Raw genomic sequence first — 16,722 nt, 5'->3', positions numbered from 1 at the left:
CTTAATTGAAGTGGTGTGGAAATGGTTTTCCTTTCCGTGTCCTTCAGTTTGCAGAACAAATAGGAGGAAATAGCTTTTCCAGCAAGGACTTAGAAACCAGGCAAGAATTTTCACCCTGTCTGCACTGAGAGACAAAATAATATGGCAGATTCCATTTCCTGTTTTTTTTTAAAGGAGCCCAGCATTTCACACTGGTATTTAAGGGCCCATCCACACCTCCTTTTAATCTGCTATCTAACCCCCTTGGTGTGTCCATTAATTTGTCGGCATCCATATGACATTCCCCGCTATTTCAGACTTGCTCCTGGTTAAATCCACACTTCCCCTACCCTGCTATAAACTGATTGTTTTTTCTGTCCTGGTTATTAACCGCTCTATCCTCTGTAGTGAGGAAGTCTTTCCTCGCTTTTTTGTATCATGGGCAGATGACATTAGATCCCACCTTCTGTCCGCGCCTCCTCTTCCTCCTTACAGTTCATTCCAGCTTCTGGTACTGAACCGTCCTCCTCCTGGCTTCTGCAGCTGTATCACATTGCTTTTTGTAAATTTAAACTACTCTTTTGCAATCAAATATAAAATCAAATGTTTCATGAATCACATTTCCACTTAAAAGCTATTTTGCGATATTATGCAAGCCAATAGACTTCATTGAAAACATTAATTCAAAAGGTCAGATGTATATACTTTTTGTGCTTTTCTGGAAAACCAAATTACCATTCTGGACTAATCACCGTAAAGGGGTGGAGTTAGGGGTGTGACTAATGCAGAAGTGAATTAGATAAAAAAAACTAACACCTGGACATATCGGTGTGAAAATCCAGGTTTTAAAAAATAATCCAAACACAAACAGAACATGTATGGATTTCAGGGCCACCAACTAAATATGGAAAATGTGATTTTTGAGGTTATGTATGTATGGGCCCTAAGAAAATGTGAAATGGGAGGAACAAAATGAGAGGAGAACAGATAACCTTTCTTACCACTCTTTTCTGACTGCTAATCAGGACATTTGTCACTGAAGAGTCTGACAGTGATCTTACTGCTGCATCTGACGTTATTTTAAAATGGGGGAAGTAAAATAGATCACACACTCACACACAAACTAATGGGAAGACGTGTAGATGTGAAATGTTAAGTGTGGGACTTTGGGTCATTTGATTTGATTGTTCACCATTGATGTTTTGTGCATGAAATGGTAAGATGTCTTCAATTTCCTTTAATATTTCAAGAAGGGCACAACTGGTTTGGTTGTTTACACATTTATTTAAATTAACAGTCCAATCATATGTATGTTAACTGAAAAGTAAGCCCGATTGTACTGAATGGAGCTGGCTCCCAAATAGATGTACATTGGGTTGCAAGGTTCATTGAACTACCAGTTAAAAGCCAGCTGACTGATCATCTTTAAAAAAAAATCACTGAGAACTCAGACAAGTCTCTGGTGTAAAGACAAGTCTCAATTCATTAATGTAAATAAATACTGTTACGGGGCTGAAATAGTTTCGATGGTTGAGCATAGTCCCCATTCAAAGGACAGGTGAATGCAAATACCAGACAAAACCCTCATAGAATAGATTCTGTACAACATGGTGGAAGCCAGGGCCACATATAGATCTAGAGATATGTCTAGTATGGTCTAGCTTTTGTTTGGTTATTTTTTTAAAGTGTTCTTTCCCCCCCTTATATTTATATTACACCTTTCTTTCATCGAGAGCCAGTGTGGTATAGTGGTTAAGGTGTTGGACTACGACCTGGGAGACCAGGGTTCAAATCCCCACACAGCCATGAAGCTCACTGGGTGACCTTCGGCCAGTCAGGCAATGGTAAACCACCTCTGAATGCAGCTTACCATGAAAACCCTATTCATAGGGTTGCCCATAAGTCGGAATCGACTTGAAGGCAGTCCATTTCCATTTTTTCTTTCATCAAGGAGTTCAAGGCTGCATACATGTGGTGCCCAGGCGGTCTCCCATCCAGGCACTGACCAGACCCAAACCTGCTTATCTTCAGCACAATGGTAGCCTTATGTGCCTTCAGACCATATGTGGGCTGAGTGGGGGTGGATATTTTTGTTTTGAAATGATTACTGTGGATGGACATATTTAGCATATTGCTTTGTTTTAAATGGATATGTTTGTCATAAATGGTATTTATTTTCTCTCCTTTAAGTCATGTTGAGACTTCCTGGGTGGTGGGAAGTGATGCATAAAGCTAATAAATTGAGCTAAACTAAAATTAAGCTTGTGACACACCCAACTGTCTTCTCAATAAACACAGATTTTTGACAGGTCTCAATAATCAGTGCAACCTTATTCAATCATTTTTGATCTGAGTATATTCTATGTGTGTCTCACTGGGCGCCACATGACTGCTCCAGGTTATTGTACTGGCATGTGTGTGTGGGCACACACACATCATCTGGCAGCTCCTAAATAGGGAGAGAATTTAGGAAGAGCAGCCAAACACATCCCAAAACATGGAAAACACTACCATGAGAGTTGTAACACACAGCAAAAAAAGAGAATTTATAAAATTCTGGAATATACAAAATTTCATTTGCTATCCAAAGATGTTTATTTTTATGGAAAAATATAATATTCTGTATCTTTACACTACAAAAAACAACGTAGACAAACAAAATGCACAATGAGCATCAAAGGGGAAGCAAATAAATACAGTAATGCTAAGTTTTCTCTGGGTTAAAGGTCCAAAAGAGGAAACAGATTCTTGGTGTGAAATGGGGCCGATGACAGTGCCAATGAGAGGATCTTTCTTTACCTGCTTAGCAGCAAATTAAGGACTAAATTAAATGTTACTTAGGTTATTCATGTATTTCACATATAAAACTGGAGGCATAGAGGTCGATGTGTTCAAACGTTCTCAACCATGAAACCTCTACCAGTTGTGTTCATCTACTGTACTTTGTAACACTACTTTGTAGCCTTTGTTTAATGTTAATCATAAAAAAGAATATAAATTAATTTTAAAATGTCACTCTTGAAAACAATATCCAAAGGCTGCATAAGGTTCTAGTAAAACAAGATCCATAGGTCACTTACAGGGAAAAAAAGATTCTTGGAAAATTATCCAGGTGTACAACTGTACTGCATCTCAGAAAAGCAAACAGGATGGAGTAAGTCTAAACTCTCAAGTCCCACTACTTAGTAAACAATAGCCCTGAAATAATTGTCACTGATGCCAGGCAGAATCCCAGCAAGATTATCAGAGTAGTTAAATCCTTATTGGCTCTGCTTAAACAGCTGGCTTCTGGCAATTCTGTGGAAGCCTTAGACTAAAACCAGCGTGCCTGTACTTCTGCCTGCTTCTCCAGTACTGCTCTGCTGCTTGTTACCTCTTATGCCAAGGTATGCAGTGTGCACTACAGTGTTCTTTGGACATGACATGTTGCACAATTACCAGAAAGGCTTGGTCACTCCTGGAGTAAAGTCTACAATATTTACAACCCAATCCTATCCATGTTCACTTGAAGGTAAGTCCCACTGGGTTCAACAGGAATTGTGCATAGGATTGCAGCCTTAATGTTCTCATTTCATCCATAGTAATCTTGGCTAACAACTAGCTTTAAGCTGTGTCTATATTAACTGACAATTCTCCGTACCAACAAGAAGAAACAAACAAGATTCTTAGAGGCAAATTTGTCTGCTTGTGCTTTCATCACATCCATCTCCAGTTAGGGGATTAAAAAATTGCAGTATGATAGGATAATATTTTTGAAGTTTTGAATAGTACTAATGGAGGTAAATGCCTATCTCCTAATGAAAATAACAATTAGTTGAAGATCTAAACCAGAGATGGAGAACCTGTGGCCCTCCAGATTTTACTGACTCAACTCCTGACCACCCCAACCAAAATGGCCAAAAGTCAGGGGTGATGAGAGTTGGTCCAGCAACATCTGAAGGGGCAGTAGTTTCCCATCCCTTGTCCAAGCCATTTACATCATGGACCTCAAAAATGTTTATTCCAAAGCAGACCTGTGGAAATGATTTGGGGTAGGGATGCCATAGTAATCTGGCAGATCTGATTTTCAGTGTGGCTATTGTAGTTTTGATGGTACTAACAGTAATCTGATATACTTTCTATTGTGTGTGGGGGGGAGAGGTGTGTATCAGCAGCAGAATGCATTTTAATTGTTGTGCAAACTAATTGAGAGTTTCAGAATGGGGATGCACACACAATGGAAAGTAATAGATGGCATCCACATGTTGATGCACATCTGGATACCCATCCCACTGGAAGCAATTAGCAGCAGCTGCATTTGGATGTGATTCTGTTTTATGCTTGCAGTCTGTAAACAGTAAGAGTATCTGCGATGCTTCATGGAGTTTATACATGTGTATATACTGAAAATCAATCAATCATCCCCCAATTTGAAGGATGTGGCTTGATGTTACAGTATTTTAAGCTTTAGTATTGGACATTAACAGTATTTTAAATATTTTTAAAGTATTGTTAGCATTTCTTCAGCTGACAAGGCTTCCATACCAATCATCAGTCATCACCATTATCATCCAATCATTAAAACAGGAAAAAGTAAACATGGTGTTGCAATAGCCCATTTGAAGAGGCAATTATGCCATTTTGCCTTTCTGGCTGGCTGCTTCTCTTCCTCATAGGGCAGTCAGTTCTGATAGTCTCTGTGGAGGGGCCCAGTTCTTGCTTGTGAAGCATCAACAAGTCATTGTCCTCACATCCAGATGTAGCTGCCTATGTAGCAAATGTAGCTGCCTAAACGGATGTTCTGACCTGGAGGTTGCCTCTCAAATCCTATCTACGTTCTATAGGATTTTAGGTACTAGGTCCTTTGAAAAATACACGATATACTCAGTCACCTAAACGTAATGAACTGGCCATTTTTTAACATGTGTCCTGTCCTCACTGGGCTTCCTAAGGAGGTGAGAGACTCCTCAGCAGAAACGCAAGTGAGGGCAGCACAAGGGTAGTATCCAGGATCACTCTGAAGTCAAAGTCCTGAGTCTATCTCAATACTAAGGGGGTCAGGCAAGAATGAGGGTCAGAAGCCAACTAGTCTGTAAGCAACACAGGCAAGGGGCAAGGCAAAAGACAGGTCTGGGGTCCACAGGCAATCTTTAGATGGGCCAGGTACGGAGCTAGAGTACAGAGGTTGTTCCAGCAGCCCTTCCAGCCTAGCACCGGGGGTTTTATGCTGGAGCTGCTGAACCACACCCCAAACCTCTGCTGACTCTCATTGATCACCTTTACTCCTGAGGAGTCTGGGTCTGTAGTCTGGCTCTCCTCCAGATGGGCCGGGTCTCCATTTGGCATCATAGGTGATGCCTCTCCCTTGAGTTCGGGGACTGTTCAGCCTTGGTGTCAAAGGCTGAACTTGCCCCAAGTGCAGGCGGCCTGTCTTAGACTTCATCATAGGACCCTGGCCCCTCACCCTCAGATGGAGCCGGAGCCATGGCTGGGTCCAAGACAGGAGCCTCCTGGTCCTCTGATGAGAACTACCCCGGCTGGGAGCTGACAACATGAAACTTTGTTCTGATTTGTGCAAACTTCTAAGGGGCTCATCAGGTGCTGAAGGGAATTTAAAAAGAGAGAAGGAGCCCCTGACTAATTAGGAGCTACCACTTTTACATTTTCATCTCTGGATACGTTCTTACATAATCAGTAGCTTGGACTGAGAGCCCAAGGGACAGATGTGCATAATTCTGTGCATGCCTCCCCTACTTTTTACAAATGTTTCTCCTCAGAAGCTGCCCCACAAATCTCTCCAAAGCATATTTTAAATTCTGCAAAGTTAAACAGTGGTTTGCCACATGGCTGTGGATGGGATCATCTCCCAGAGTCCCCTGTATGCTATTCTCATGCCAAATGCTCAAACTGGTGTTTGAACTTGGTAAGAGGGTTCTGTGAGGGTAGCTTCCAATGGAAGATCTGCAGCAATCTCCAGCAGAACATGGACATACCTCTGTGGTTATCATCTCAGGCAAAGAACTCATCATTATGGTAAAACTTTCCTTGGAATGTAGAACTTCAGACTCAAAATGGGGGAGGCTGTGTATAAATGCACATACACTCAAAATAAAAACACATTCACATACATGCGCAGTTCCCAGTCAATCCTATCTACTCCAAAAGAAGTCCTATTGATTTCAATAGGTATGACTCCTAGATAAATGAGCATAGGATTGCAGCAACAGTTATATAACACCCTGCCTCCTGATGTGTTACGGAGTTCAAGAAGAGTTTCATTACATGATAGGATATGTTGTCTGTGTGGGCCGAGTGTCAGATTTCCTGACGGAGGTGTTACTTATTCACAAGATGCACACTGTAAATGGATTCCTAATCATTTGAAAATGCTCCCCCCCCTCCATAAATTACTTGGTACAATCCAGCCACAAGCATTTTAAATTCCAATTATATCGATAAAAAAGCAGTTTGCATCTCTCCCATTCAATTCCGTAGGTCTTAAAGTACTTTACTTTGGATAGATTATGGTCATTGTCCATTGATATCAGTAGTTTTAATAGTAAGGTGTTTTTTTTAAAAAAAAAATGTTGCTGCTTGAATTAAAATAAAGGGAATTTTAAATATTTCTTGGGAAGAGCAGCCCAGGCTAGTGGCAGATGGAAACTATTTTAAAGCTAAACCTTTTTTTTATTTGTTAACTGCAGAAAAACCCGAAAAGCTGGTACATTCATCTGTAGTGGGAAAATAATTACCACACTTCAGTAGGCTAAATCATAACAATGTGCAATCGGACAAAGTATGACATTTTATGTATGGCAGTAGGAAGGAAGGGCTTGGGGTGGGCTTTTTGCACTGAGATCTGTTGCTCTCCAGTGGTTAACTAGCTGCTGAAGAGATCAGAGAGAAAAGCACCAAGGTTAATGTGTTAATGAAGTAATCTCCAAGTGGAAGAGCTCTGCGGACCAAGAAAAAAAAATACAGAAGAAACAATTGCCGTTTCTGCCTTTCTGTGAATTATTTTACAAACTGCAGGCAGGAAGATACAAATAATCCCCAAATAGGTCTCCTGACAGCTCCAATAATGTTATTTATTACTTGGAAAATCTGCTTTGTGCTAAAATTGTTCTATCTTTGTGTTCCCTTATTTCTGAATTCTCTTTCTGGCTCACCAGCTAACCAAATGAAACATGAAAGACACAAAACCACCTCACTAGAATTTGTCAAGCTTTTCCTGCTATCATGTCTATCATGAAAGGTGCCCACACCGGCTGTCTAGTCTTCCCTTGACTATTTTCTCATGTTTATAGATAAGCCTGGCACTTTGCCAAGCAATGGCAGATGTAGGGGAGAAGAGATGTAGAAGGGAAGGCATTTCATCAGTGCTCCTTTTCACAGGCATCTTATTTGCTATCAAGGTTCTCCCTATTTCAGGTCATGATCATCTATAATCACCCTGAGCAGTCTGTTTTTGACGGAAAATATTTTGGAAGAGGGTCTTATAGGGAGAGATTCCCCCCCCCAGCTTGAAAAGAAAACAGAAATGTAATATTCTCTTATATCTAGATATACAAAAAGTCCAAAATTACTCTACTCATTCCCCTATTCCATTTTAGAGACATAACAAGCTCTGAAATAGGAGGGGCAAAATTTCAGGTAAGGCTTCAGCCTGGTCAGCATCCAATTCAATGAGAAATATATCAGTATCAGCTTCAGCCTCTGCAGTGATATTCCTCAAAGCCTTCCTTACTACCTTCTATCCCCTTTGGTATGTTGTACACAGTGGGAGGTGGGTCTGCAGGAAACATCACTGCAGCAATAACTGTTGTGCCTAAGGACCTGATGCAGTCATGCCCAATCCAGAGTACCAATCAATGTTTTGAACATTGAAGAAAAATCTGGGGCATTAATCTGATTATTCTGAATTGATACTCTGGCAGACTTGAGAGGTTCTGCTAATTCCCTTTTAAATTAACACCTGGAATATACACATTCAGATTACACATGCATTCATCACACTGATTTCAGTAAGGCTTCCAATTATATTGATTAGGACTGCATAGAAACGAGAAATTAAGGGTGACTTCTGTTACTGAAGTGAGATGAGATCTGCTATGATATGACTCCATCCCATGGCTCCATGTAAGAAGTCAAAAGGGAAGAGCTGTCAATATAGTTCCTTTCTATGACAGCATCATCCTGGGGACTTTTTTCCTGCAGCACCATGTTTGGCCACTGCATGAATCTTGGAGCAATTCCTGTGGTTGGTATGTCCATGAAAGGAGATAATTACACAAGCCTACTCCAGAGGATTCCATGAACTACAATACTACAGTGCCTGCCTGTTCTTACAATTAATGGGATTTGTTTATAGCAAGGGTAGGGATCTTTTGGCCCATGAGCCAAACATGGCCCACCAAGGGTCACATTTTACCCATTTGGCTGTTTTCCCCAAATCACACTTACCTCATATGATGTCAGGTGTGGGGCAGGTACAGATATATTGACAAAGAAAAGCAGGCTTTGGCTCTATCATTCATCAGCCAATGGGCAGTAATGCTGAAGCCTCAGCTGCTTTAATGCACTGTGCAGGGCTCTTTGCAAGCCCTGCGTAGGTTTTGAAGTCCTGCCTTCAGGACTTCAGCATGCCCATTGTAATGTCAGCTGACTGACTGCCCATTTGTCAAATTTGGCCCCCGAGGCTAGGATCTGATAAGGATCTGGCCCACGGAGGCAAAAAGGTTCCCCACCCCTGGTTTATAGCAATAAATTGACTGCCAGTAAATCATGTACAACATGCCCAAATGCATAGGCTGCCAAGAATGCCTTTAGGAATCACACCGTGGTACATCAATTACTGCATCAGAACTAGACCCAAGCATACAAAATAGATGGCCTCTCTTGTAGATGTTGCAATGTATTCTTCATAATTTTATTTATTAAATTTAGCGACTGATACATCCTAAGTTCTCAGCGTGGATAAGAATATCTTGCAGGAGACAAAATCAAAATCCAAGGGAAAGCTACCATTCTCAGGACACAATGATAGTTCTTTGCAATCAGTTATTGCCATTATGAAGTTGTTGAATGGTTCAGGACCTGTTCTAGACAACACAGTTTCTTCCAGGTGATATTTATGGCCTCATTCGAATCCACGTAGAAGACACACCGCTTTTGGTGTCACTTTTGTTCACAAGTGCCCTGATCTCATAAAGATGTATATTGTATAGCTGCAATGGGGCGTGGAGTAGTATGTACTATGATGCCATTGCCCTGTTTGAGGCAAGGACATCCTGTGTTCTTCTAGGCTGTATCAGTTGCTCATTCACTGAAGAATTATTACTATACCAGGTTCACACATTTACTCCGATGTAGCTAGTTCAAACACTTAGGTTGTTACATCAGATGCAGAGACAAGGTGAGTGGAGGGGTGCTTCGCTATGCAAATCTCCCTGCCTGAATTGCTGTGAGCAGCATTAAGCCAGGCACAATCCGCCTTGGTCAGGACCCTGCTTTGATTTTGGTTGCATCTACTAAGTCTTCTGCTTGCTGCCTCCCCCCTGCCCACCTTGGGGAAGGGGTAGCAGATTACAGTGGGAGAGGACTGTCTTCCATCTGGTAGAAAGTGAGGCTTTTTTTGCAGGAGATAATGGCATTAAACTTCTACAATATTGCATGGGAATCCACACAAACCTCTCCTATTTTCTCTGAACCCTCCTCCATCTGTCACCCACCTGCTCTTTTTAACTCGCAGGGAATTTTTAGCTGTTTTAAACATAACTTAGTAATGGCAGTCCCCACTTGCAAACTGAACTTGTGTAGTCCATTCTCCCATCTCCTAATGCTGCTTGTAGATCAGGCCACGGTTATTTAGGCAGCTTTCACCAAACTAGTATGCTACCAAAGTGGCATGTGCTGGCTGGGGCTGATGTGAGTTGTAACCCAAAATGTCTGGAGGGCACTAGGCTGGCAAAAACTGTTTTAATTGTATGAAAGGGCATTTGATTTTTAAAAATGGCATTTTGTGATTTCATATGAGCTGCCCTGAGGGCTTTTTTCAAATCAAAAGGGCTCTATGTCTAATCAATAAACAAATAACTGAATTAAGACACTGACATTGCTACTATGTGAGCATGGGATGTGCTGCATCCCATTTTGAATATTTATGCTCTTTTCTAAATACAGGCCGAAGGACAAGGGCCAGCCAAATCTCTCCTTTAGTTTCATTTCAGAGAAGAGTCTGGTATGAAAAGCGGCCAGAGGATAAAACGGCAAACTGAATGGCAAATTCCTCTCACCCCTCTGTGTCCTAAATGGGGCTGGCTCTTTTGGTGAAATATTTCAGCAAAGGCACAAAGAATACTTCAATGTACAGCTCTATTTTGCATCTTGGAAAAGTTACCTTAGCTCACAGAAGAAAAACTATTTTCATTTCCCCAAATATTCAACAATAGGTTAGAAGAAATACTAACTCTACATATGGGGAGGGGGGCATACACACAGTAGGTGAAACACACCCAAATACGTATTATTTACTCTGGAAATAGTTTACCAACAATAATACTTTTTTTTTAACCAGCACACTGTGATGACTGGGTCCATCCAAAGTGAAGACTAACCAGTTGTTGGCAATAGATTATGGCCGCTATGAAGTCATAGCATTTTCCAGAGCCAAGTGACAATGGGTGATTTCCAGTTCTAGGCACAACTATTTCTTCCAGATTGTACTTCTGGAGGAAATGGCAAAGGGCTGGGCCTGATCAATATTCACTTAAAACCAGTAAGATTTTGCCAAATAACATCATTTAAATACTCCCTTCCTATCACAGCATTCAGAATGTTTCAGGTATTACTGAGACAGTGTACCCTGTGCTTAAAGTATTCTGTGCCCAATACTGTAAAATTCAGCAGCCTATCTAAATGATGTTCATCTGCATAGTGCACAATAGATTCTGCTTTGCAGAGGGGCAAAAACCTATGCAGAGAACTGAGACACACGCTGCTCCCGGAACTCTTGTGCAAGTACACCTCCCAGCTTCTTCAATTTCACAAGGAATTGTCTCCACATGTCCAAGGACATCACCATAACATAAGTACTAGAAACTTGCTGCTCCCAGCCCCACAAATCCTCAGGAAGCTGAATTCTCGATCCAGTTCCAAATTCTGTGCTACTGTGAAATGTACCTGTGTTATAACCAAACAGCAGTAAAAACACAAGGAAATAGGTAGCATGTGCAGTAAACTGGAGATTATTATCTAGTGTATATACATTGTACTGACCATGGATCAATCTCCCAGCTATAAAAAGAAATTCATTAAGAAAAGGAAGAAAATCACACCCTGTATTGCATTGAACATTGAAAATGTTTGTACAGTGATTTTACGGCTTAATTGCTGTGTAACAGCATCATTCTTTAAAATATACAAAACAAGAAATCTCTGCCAAGAAATAGTCTAATATTGCTCTTCGATATTCTTCCATCGATGCTTAAGACTTGAAGCAAACTTCAGTAAACTGCAGCTTTCAGTAAGCCCGCAAATGGCTGGAAAATGTTTCAATTCAAGTAAGTCCTTGCAAATTTTAACATGGGTGGCCATTTGCAGTTTTTTAAAGGTGCAATATATTTGTACTCAGATATATTCTCCATGTATGGACAAGGTGTGGTAGGAAGCTTTTGTTGTTTTGAAGCAGAAGAAAATGGTTAACCTCCTATATGGCATATATCCATTTCTACTTTTTACGCACATTGTTTTTACTTCATAATGAAGTCAGAGAAAGGTAGTTTCTAACATTGATTTTAAATCATGTGGACGAGGCCAGTGTTTTTCTGTTGCATTATAGAAACCACTGATGTTCACTTTTATGTTATTAAAACAAATGTAAGGTCTATGTTTACAAAGTGCAAGGTCAATCACTTGGAAAAGTGACTTTTAAAACAAAAAATTAAAAAGTTACATTGGCACCATCCCATTTACCAGCTGGACCTTCATCTCTTGAAGGCTGTTCATTATCTTCTTCTGGTGCCCAACAAGTGTGATTCCAAGACGCCTCAAATCCCTGCATGAAGAAAGCACACGTTGATTCCAAAACAGACTAATCAGGAAGATGGCTGCTCTTGACGATCACCCACGTGTTTTTGTAAAAAATTTCTAGTCAGTGCGTTTTCAGCCATATCATTTAAAGTGCTTCACAATAAATGCAAGCATTATTTGAAGTGAAAATCCCCCTCATCCCTTCCCGCAGAACAGTCCATACAGCAGCGGACTAGAGGCTTCCTGCTCTTTCTGTGGGCCGCTTTATACTATCAACAGCATCAAATGGCAAAGCTTTTCTTGGGACTGTAGTACTTTGGGCTGAAGGTGTTGCCTGTGGATAAGGGGAAGCAAATTCTCTGTCTACAGAACTATTATGTCAGAGAAGATCCAGTTTAAAACGTCTCCTTGACAGACTATTGTAAACACATACATACATACAGTCCAGGGAAAGCTTTACCCTTGATTCTGCTAATTGTATAAACTACATTTCTGTACTTTTTCAGGGTGCAGGACGGAAGGCTAAATGAGATTTTTCACTCAGCTTGCCTGTTTCGAGCATGGCTTCTGGGCCTGGTCACGTCATGAATGGGGAACAGAGCAATGGAGTTGCACAGAGGACTCTGGTACATGAAAGAGGAACAAGGAACCCATGGGTGTTGCCCTGCTCATCTTTTCAAGAAACTCCTTTTAACAAAGTCTTTTCGGGTGCGGGAGGCATGGGGGGGGGGACACACACACACTCTGACGTAGTCAGAATGTGGCTCCTTGTCTTGTCAGAATGTGGCTGCTGCAGGCAGCTCTCTCACACGTGGCTGGAATGACAGTCCTTGCCAGGTGGCGCAGGTGCTTCCACAGAAAACAGTGCTTCGGGTGCCCTGGAAGCAGTTTACTGCAGGCCTGTCTGCCTGAATATGGAGGGGAGGACAGAGAGAGAGAGAGGAGAGAGAGAAGAGAGAGTCACGGGGGGGGGGTCGGCTGCCCCTTGTTTGGCTGCTCGAACATACAGAAAGGAGAACTGTGCTCAAAGCATTAGATTGCTATAGCAAGATACTACATGATAAAAGAAAAAAGGCAAGGCAGGCATCCCTGGATGCATTTTGGAAGAAGCCTTCAAGTGGTGTGTATGCAAGGCTTACCTGACCTGGTTGTTTCATTGCAGACATGCATATTGTTAGTTTTGAATACAACGTTTGCTGAAATATGTTGAACTCTTTTTTTTTTCTGGTGTAGGAACCCACTCCCATTCTTTCTGTGTTATTCCGACCTCTGGTACCAAAGTTTGTGTTAAAGAATGGCCAGGAACACATGTACTTTGTTATTAACTGAGGTGTTCCTGTGTTTGTCCCATCCCCATTCAGCTGCTGGGAGACATGCACATACATTTGCCTCTGCATGAGAAGGGTGATGATGTACCCCAGATCTAGATAACAGTAATGGGCAGCATTCCTACTTAATCTTAAAAACCTGTGAATGGCGTTGCAGCATCTGATGGAACATGAAGGTTTTATGTAAACTTTTGGGGAATAGGGCTATGGAAGACCATTCCACTATAATGGATTTATGATCTACTGTGCTCAGTTCTCATTTTTCAGCTATTTTATCATGTTGCATTTTGGAGCCTAAACACAGGAACATAGGAAGCTACCTTATACCAGGTTAGACCATCTGTCTGTCTCAGTTTTGTTTACTAGGACTGGCAGTCACTTTCCACAGCCTCCGTCTTCTGAAAAACTAATTTCAGGTTTTCTGTGATCTGGATGATCCAAGCATGTAAATGTGTAACTGATCAGTAACACAAAACTACACCGAGTGGACCATTTTCATGAGACACCATAGCAGCTTCATGTGCCCTTCAAAATGCTACACTTAAGTAAGTTAAAAACCCAATAATCAGCCTGCTTTTTTGAACATTATTTGTGTTATACAAATATGATGCGTTGAGTACTTTTAAGACTTTTAACAAGAAGTCTTGTCTCAAATAAGGTCCTCCATAGCAAAATCACATTGTTGGGCTTCTAGAATATGTCTGCTTTTATTTCTAGGGTAAATCCTTTGTTTGACTATATCTCACCTTTCAGTTTTGCACAAGCTTCAGGTACATAAATGAAGTTCCAGACAAGACACAGAGCAAGGGACCAGGGAATTGCACCAGCAGCTTCTTTCCTGTGAGCATTGGACCTTTATAGTAGCATAACTACTAATTTTTTATGAGACGGTCAGCCTCTCATTCCTGCTGAGTAGTGAAAATTGCTCAGCCCACAATGCTGTAGTGAAGCTAAGTGTTACAGTTGTAAACTGAGGGGTGTTCTGGCAGCCCAGCACTAGGCTAGGTTCCTCATGTTCAAATTCTTAGAAAATGATAACCTGTTTCCTGAGATTATCAAACCCAGGATTCTCAGGAAGCCTTTGCTCACCTCTGGTAATTCCTATGGTAGCTAAATGCATGTCCTCTCTTCCTCGGCAGAGAGAAAGCAGTACAATTTGATAAAATGTGGAGTCTCAAGGGAATGTAAGCTACATGTCGTCAGAAACAGATCATGTGCTGGGTAAATGTTGGGAAGTGGAAAGGAACGGCTATAAATTGCTTGAGCTGTTTCCATGATTGTCACCCACTAACACCCTGGCATGAGACCCTGACAAGGACTGGCTCATGCCATCCCTTTCACAAAGGAGTGGCTCCATGAGGCCATTTAAGAGAGCCCCTCCTTTGTGCAAGGAAGCAGGAAGCCCACCTCCCATTCACCTCTAAACTAAGTCATGCCTGATGCCCTGGTACCAGATCTATCTGTACTTTCTGGAAACAATCAAAGACATTTTTGTTTTGACAGGCTTTTCCAGATGGATGAAAATGCCTTCGCCTCATGTGTTCATTTTGTACTGTTGAAACCCATCTGTAGTTGTCGTTTTGCACTGTTTTTAAAACTATTTTTAGCTGTTTTAATTGACAGTTAGTAAATTGCAAAAAGCGATTCATACATTCACAAAAAATATATATACTAAAAAACCCACAGCAACTGTAAGGGAAACAGAAAAGAGTAGATACCCAGGGGATTGCTATGGGAAAGTCAAAATACCCATAAAGCCAACCGTGATCTTGGGTAAAATTCCTTTCCAGTTAAGGATGCTTTGGGGAATTTAGTTCAATCAAAACCACATTTGGGCAGGGCAGGGCAGGGCAGGGCAGGGCAGGGCAGGGCAGGGCAGGGCAGGGCAAGTGACTAAGACTATATTAAATTTTGCCCAAGAAGGTAATTTACAATCACTTGCACTTGATATCTTTTTGGTTGGGCAAAAGTTGTCAAACTGGAAACTACCAAAATTTTCTTGAGTTTTTTCCCAATACTGCCCTGAGTTCACACTGTCTTGGGTGAAATTACAGCATATGTTAGATATAAGCCTGCCCCAAAATGCTATTTGGAGCAAATTTCTAACAGATCATTACAAAATTGGGCTAAAAACTATGAAGCTCTGGTAAGTATCAACTGTTTCCTAATGTTCTTAAAGCTATTACTCCTATAGCTGCAAAACAGTGCATTAAAATGAAGTGAAAGACTTTTGTTAACTGGATGTTATCATCAAACTATACAATTTTCACCATTTTATTATTCTGTTAAAACTGATTATAGCCTTCCAGAAAGTATGTATTATTTTGAGATTTCAAACTATGCCAACAGCTTGTTTAGAAAGGAGATACACTGGAATACCTGTAAATTGTCATTTATGTATTTGTAGCCAGAGAGAGGTAGAAGATATTGTTCACTGCATTATATTGTCTCCTGTATAATTCTCCTAGGGGTAGCTCAAAATAAAAATTCTTGATTCTTTTTTCAACAGTAGTGAGAAAATCTGTTACTTTATGGTTGCTAGGGATAAATGTATTGTATATAAGGCTTCTTATGTTTGATCTAGCATCCCAAGTGAATCAGACAAAATTTCACACAAAATGGGCTCCAATGCCCAATTATCTATGCTAAAAAGTATATTATGTCTGCATTTTTGTGTTGACCAATGGTTTTTGGCAACTGCATTTGACTGACTGACTGACTCTAGAGATGTGAAGGTCCAGGGAAAAAACCTAGAACTCCCCCCCCCGGAAAAATGTTCCCCCCCCCTCATTTTTTGGGGGAAAAAAACAAGAAAGCTTCAGAAAAAAATGGAACACCCCCCCACCCCAACTGAATTTTCTCCAGGTCTTCACATCTCTATGACTGACTGGCTTTCCTAGCCCTGTCAATGGATGACTAGTCTTCAGTCCATAGCAATGTGACTTAATTATAATAACGTACAGTAGTGAGACTAAGTAAGAATAGAGGTGGGGAATGGGCAGTCAGGGAACACTGACCAGGGTATGTGGAGGTTCTGCTTTGTATAGGCAGTAAGTGCATCAGAGGTGAGAAGTTTCGGGTCCTCTCAGACTCTAGCATAACTTATTTCCCATGCTGCAACATTTATTTATTTATTATTACATTTATATCTGGCCCTTCCCTGCAGAAGGAGCCCACGATGAAGGGAAGGGACGGCGACTTGAATCAAAAAAAGTAACACTTCCTGTCCTTTCTGGTACCTTTTAGGATAAAAGGAAGAATAAAGGATACTGCAGCTAGTACAAGACTCACAGATGTCTTATAATATATACAAGTATTTATTTAGCCATTACGGGTTACATGCAAAATTTAAGATAAAGCCTAGTTCTTTACTTTAAAGCAGCATTGGAAAGGGGAGATTTGGAGT

The 16,722-nt window shown here is 41.0% G+C and overlaps 1 protein-coding gene across 3 annotated transcripts in view; it reads right to left on the bottom strand.

The window, feature by feature from the left end:
- EPHA5 (EPH receptor A5) overlaps positions 1-16,722 on the bottom strand; it is a 404,439-nt gene that overhangs the window by 67,223 nt on the left and 320,494 nt on the right. For 2 of the 3 annotated variants that reach the window (XM_061590678.1, XM_061590680.1), the window contains exon 17: positions 9,005-12,013. The exons of the other annotated variant lie outside the window; for it this stretch is intronic. In XM_061590678.1, the coding sequence (XP_061446662.1) occupies positions 11,908-12,013 (106 nt within the window). In that variant the 3' untranslated portion in view covers positions 9,005-11,907. Of the gene's footprint in view, positions 1-9,004; positions 12,014-16,722 lie in introns of those variants that run through there. 3 annotated transcript variants of the gene reach the window in all.

This window comes from Rhineura floridana, chromosome 11 (genome assembly GCF_030035675.1).
Source record: "Rhineura floridana isolate rRhiFlo1 chromosome 11, rRhiFlo1.hap2, whole genome shotgun sequence".
Classification (NCBI taxonomy): Eukaryota; Metazoa; Chordata; class Lepidosauria; order Squamata; family Rhineuridae; genus Rhineura; species Rhineura floridana.
Note: the sequence above shows the minus strand (reverse complement) of the source record. Positions and strands in the feature narration are given on the sequence as shown.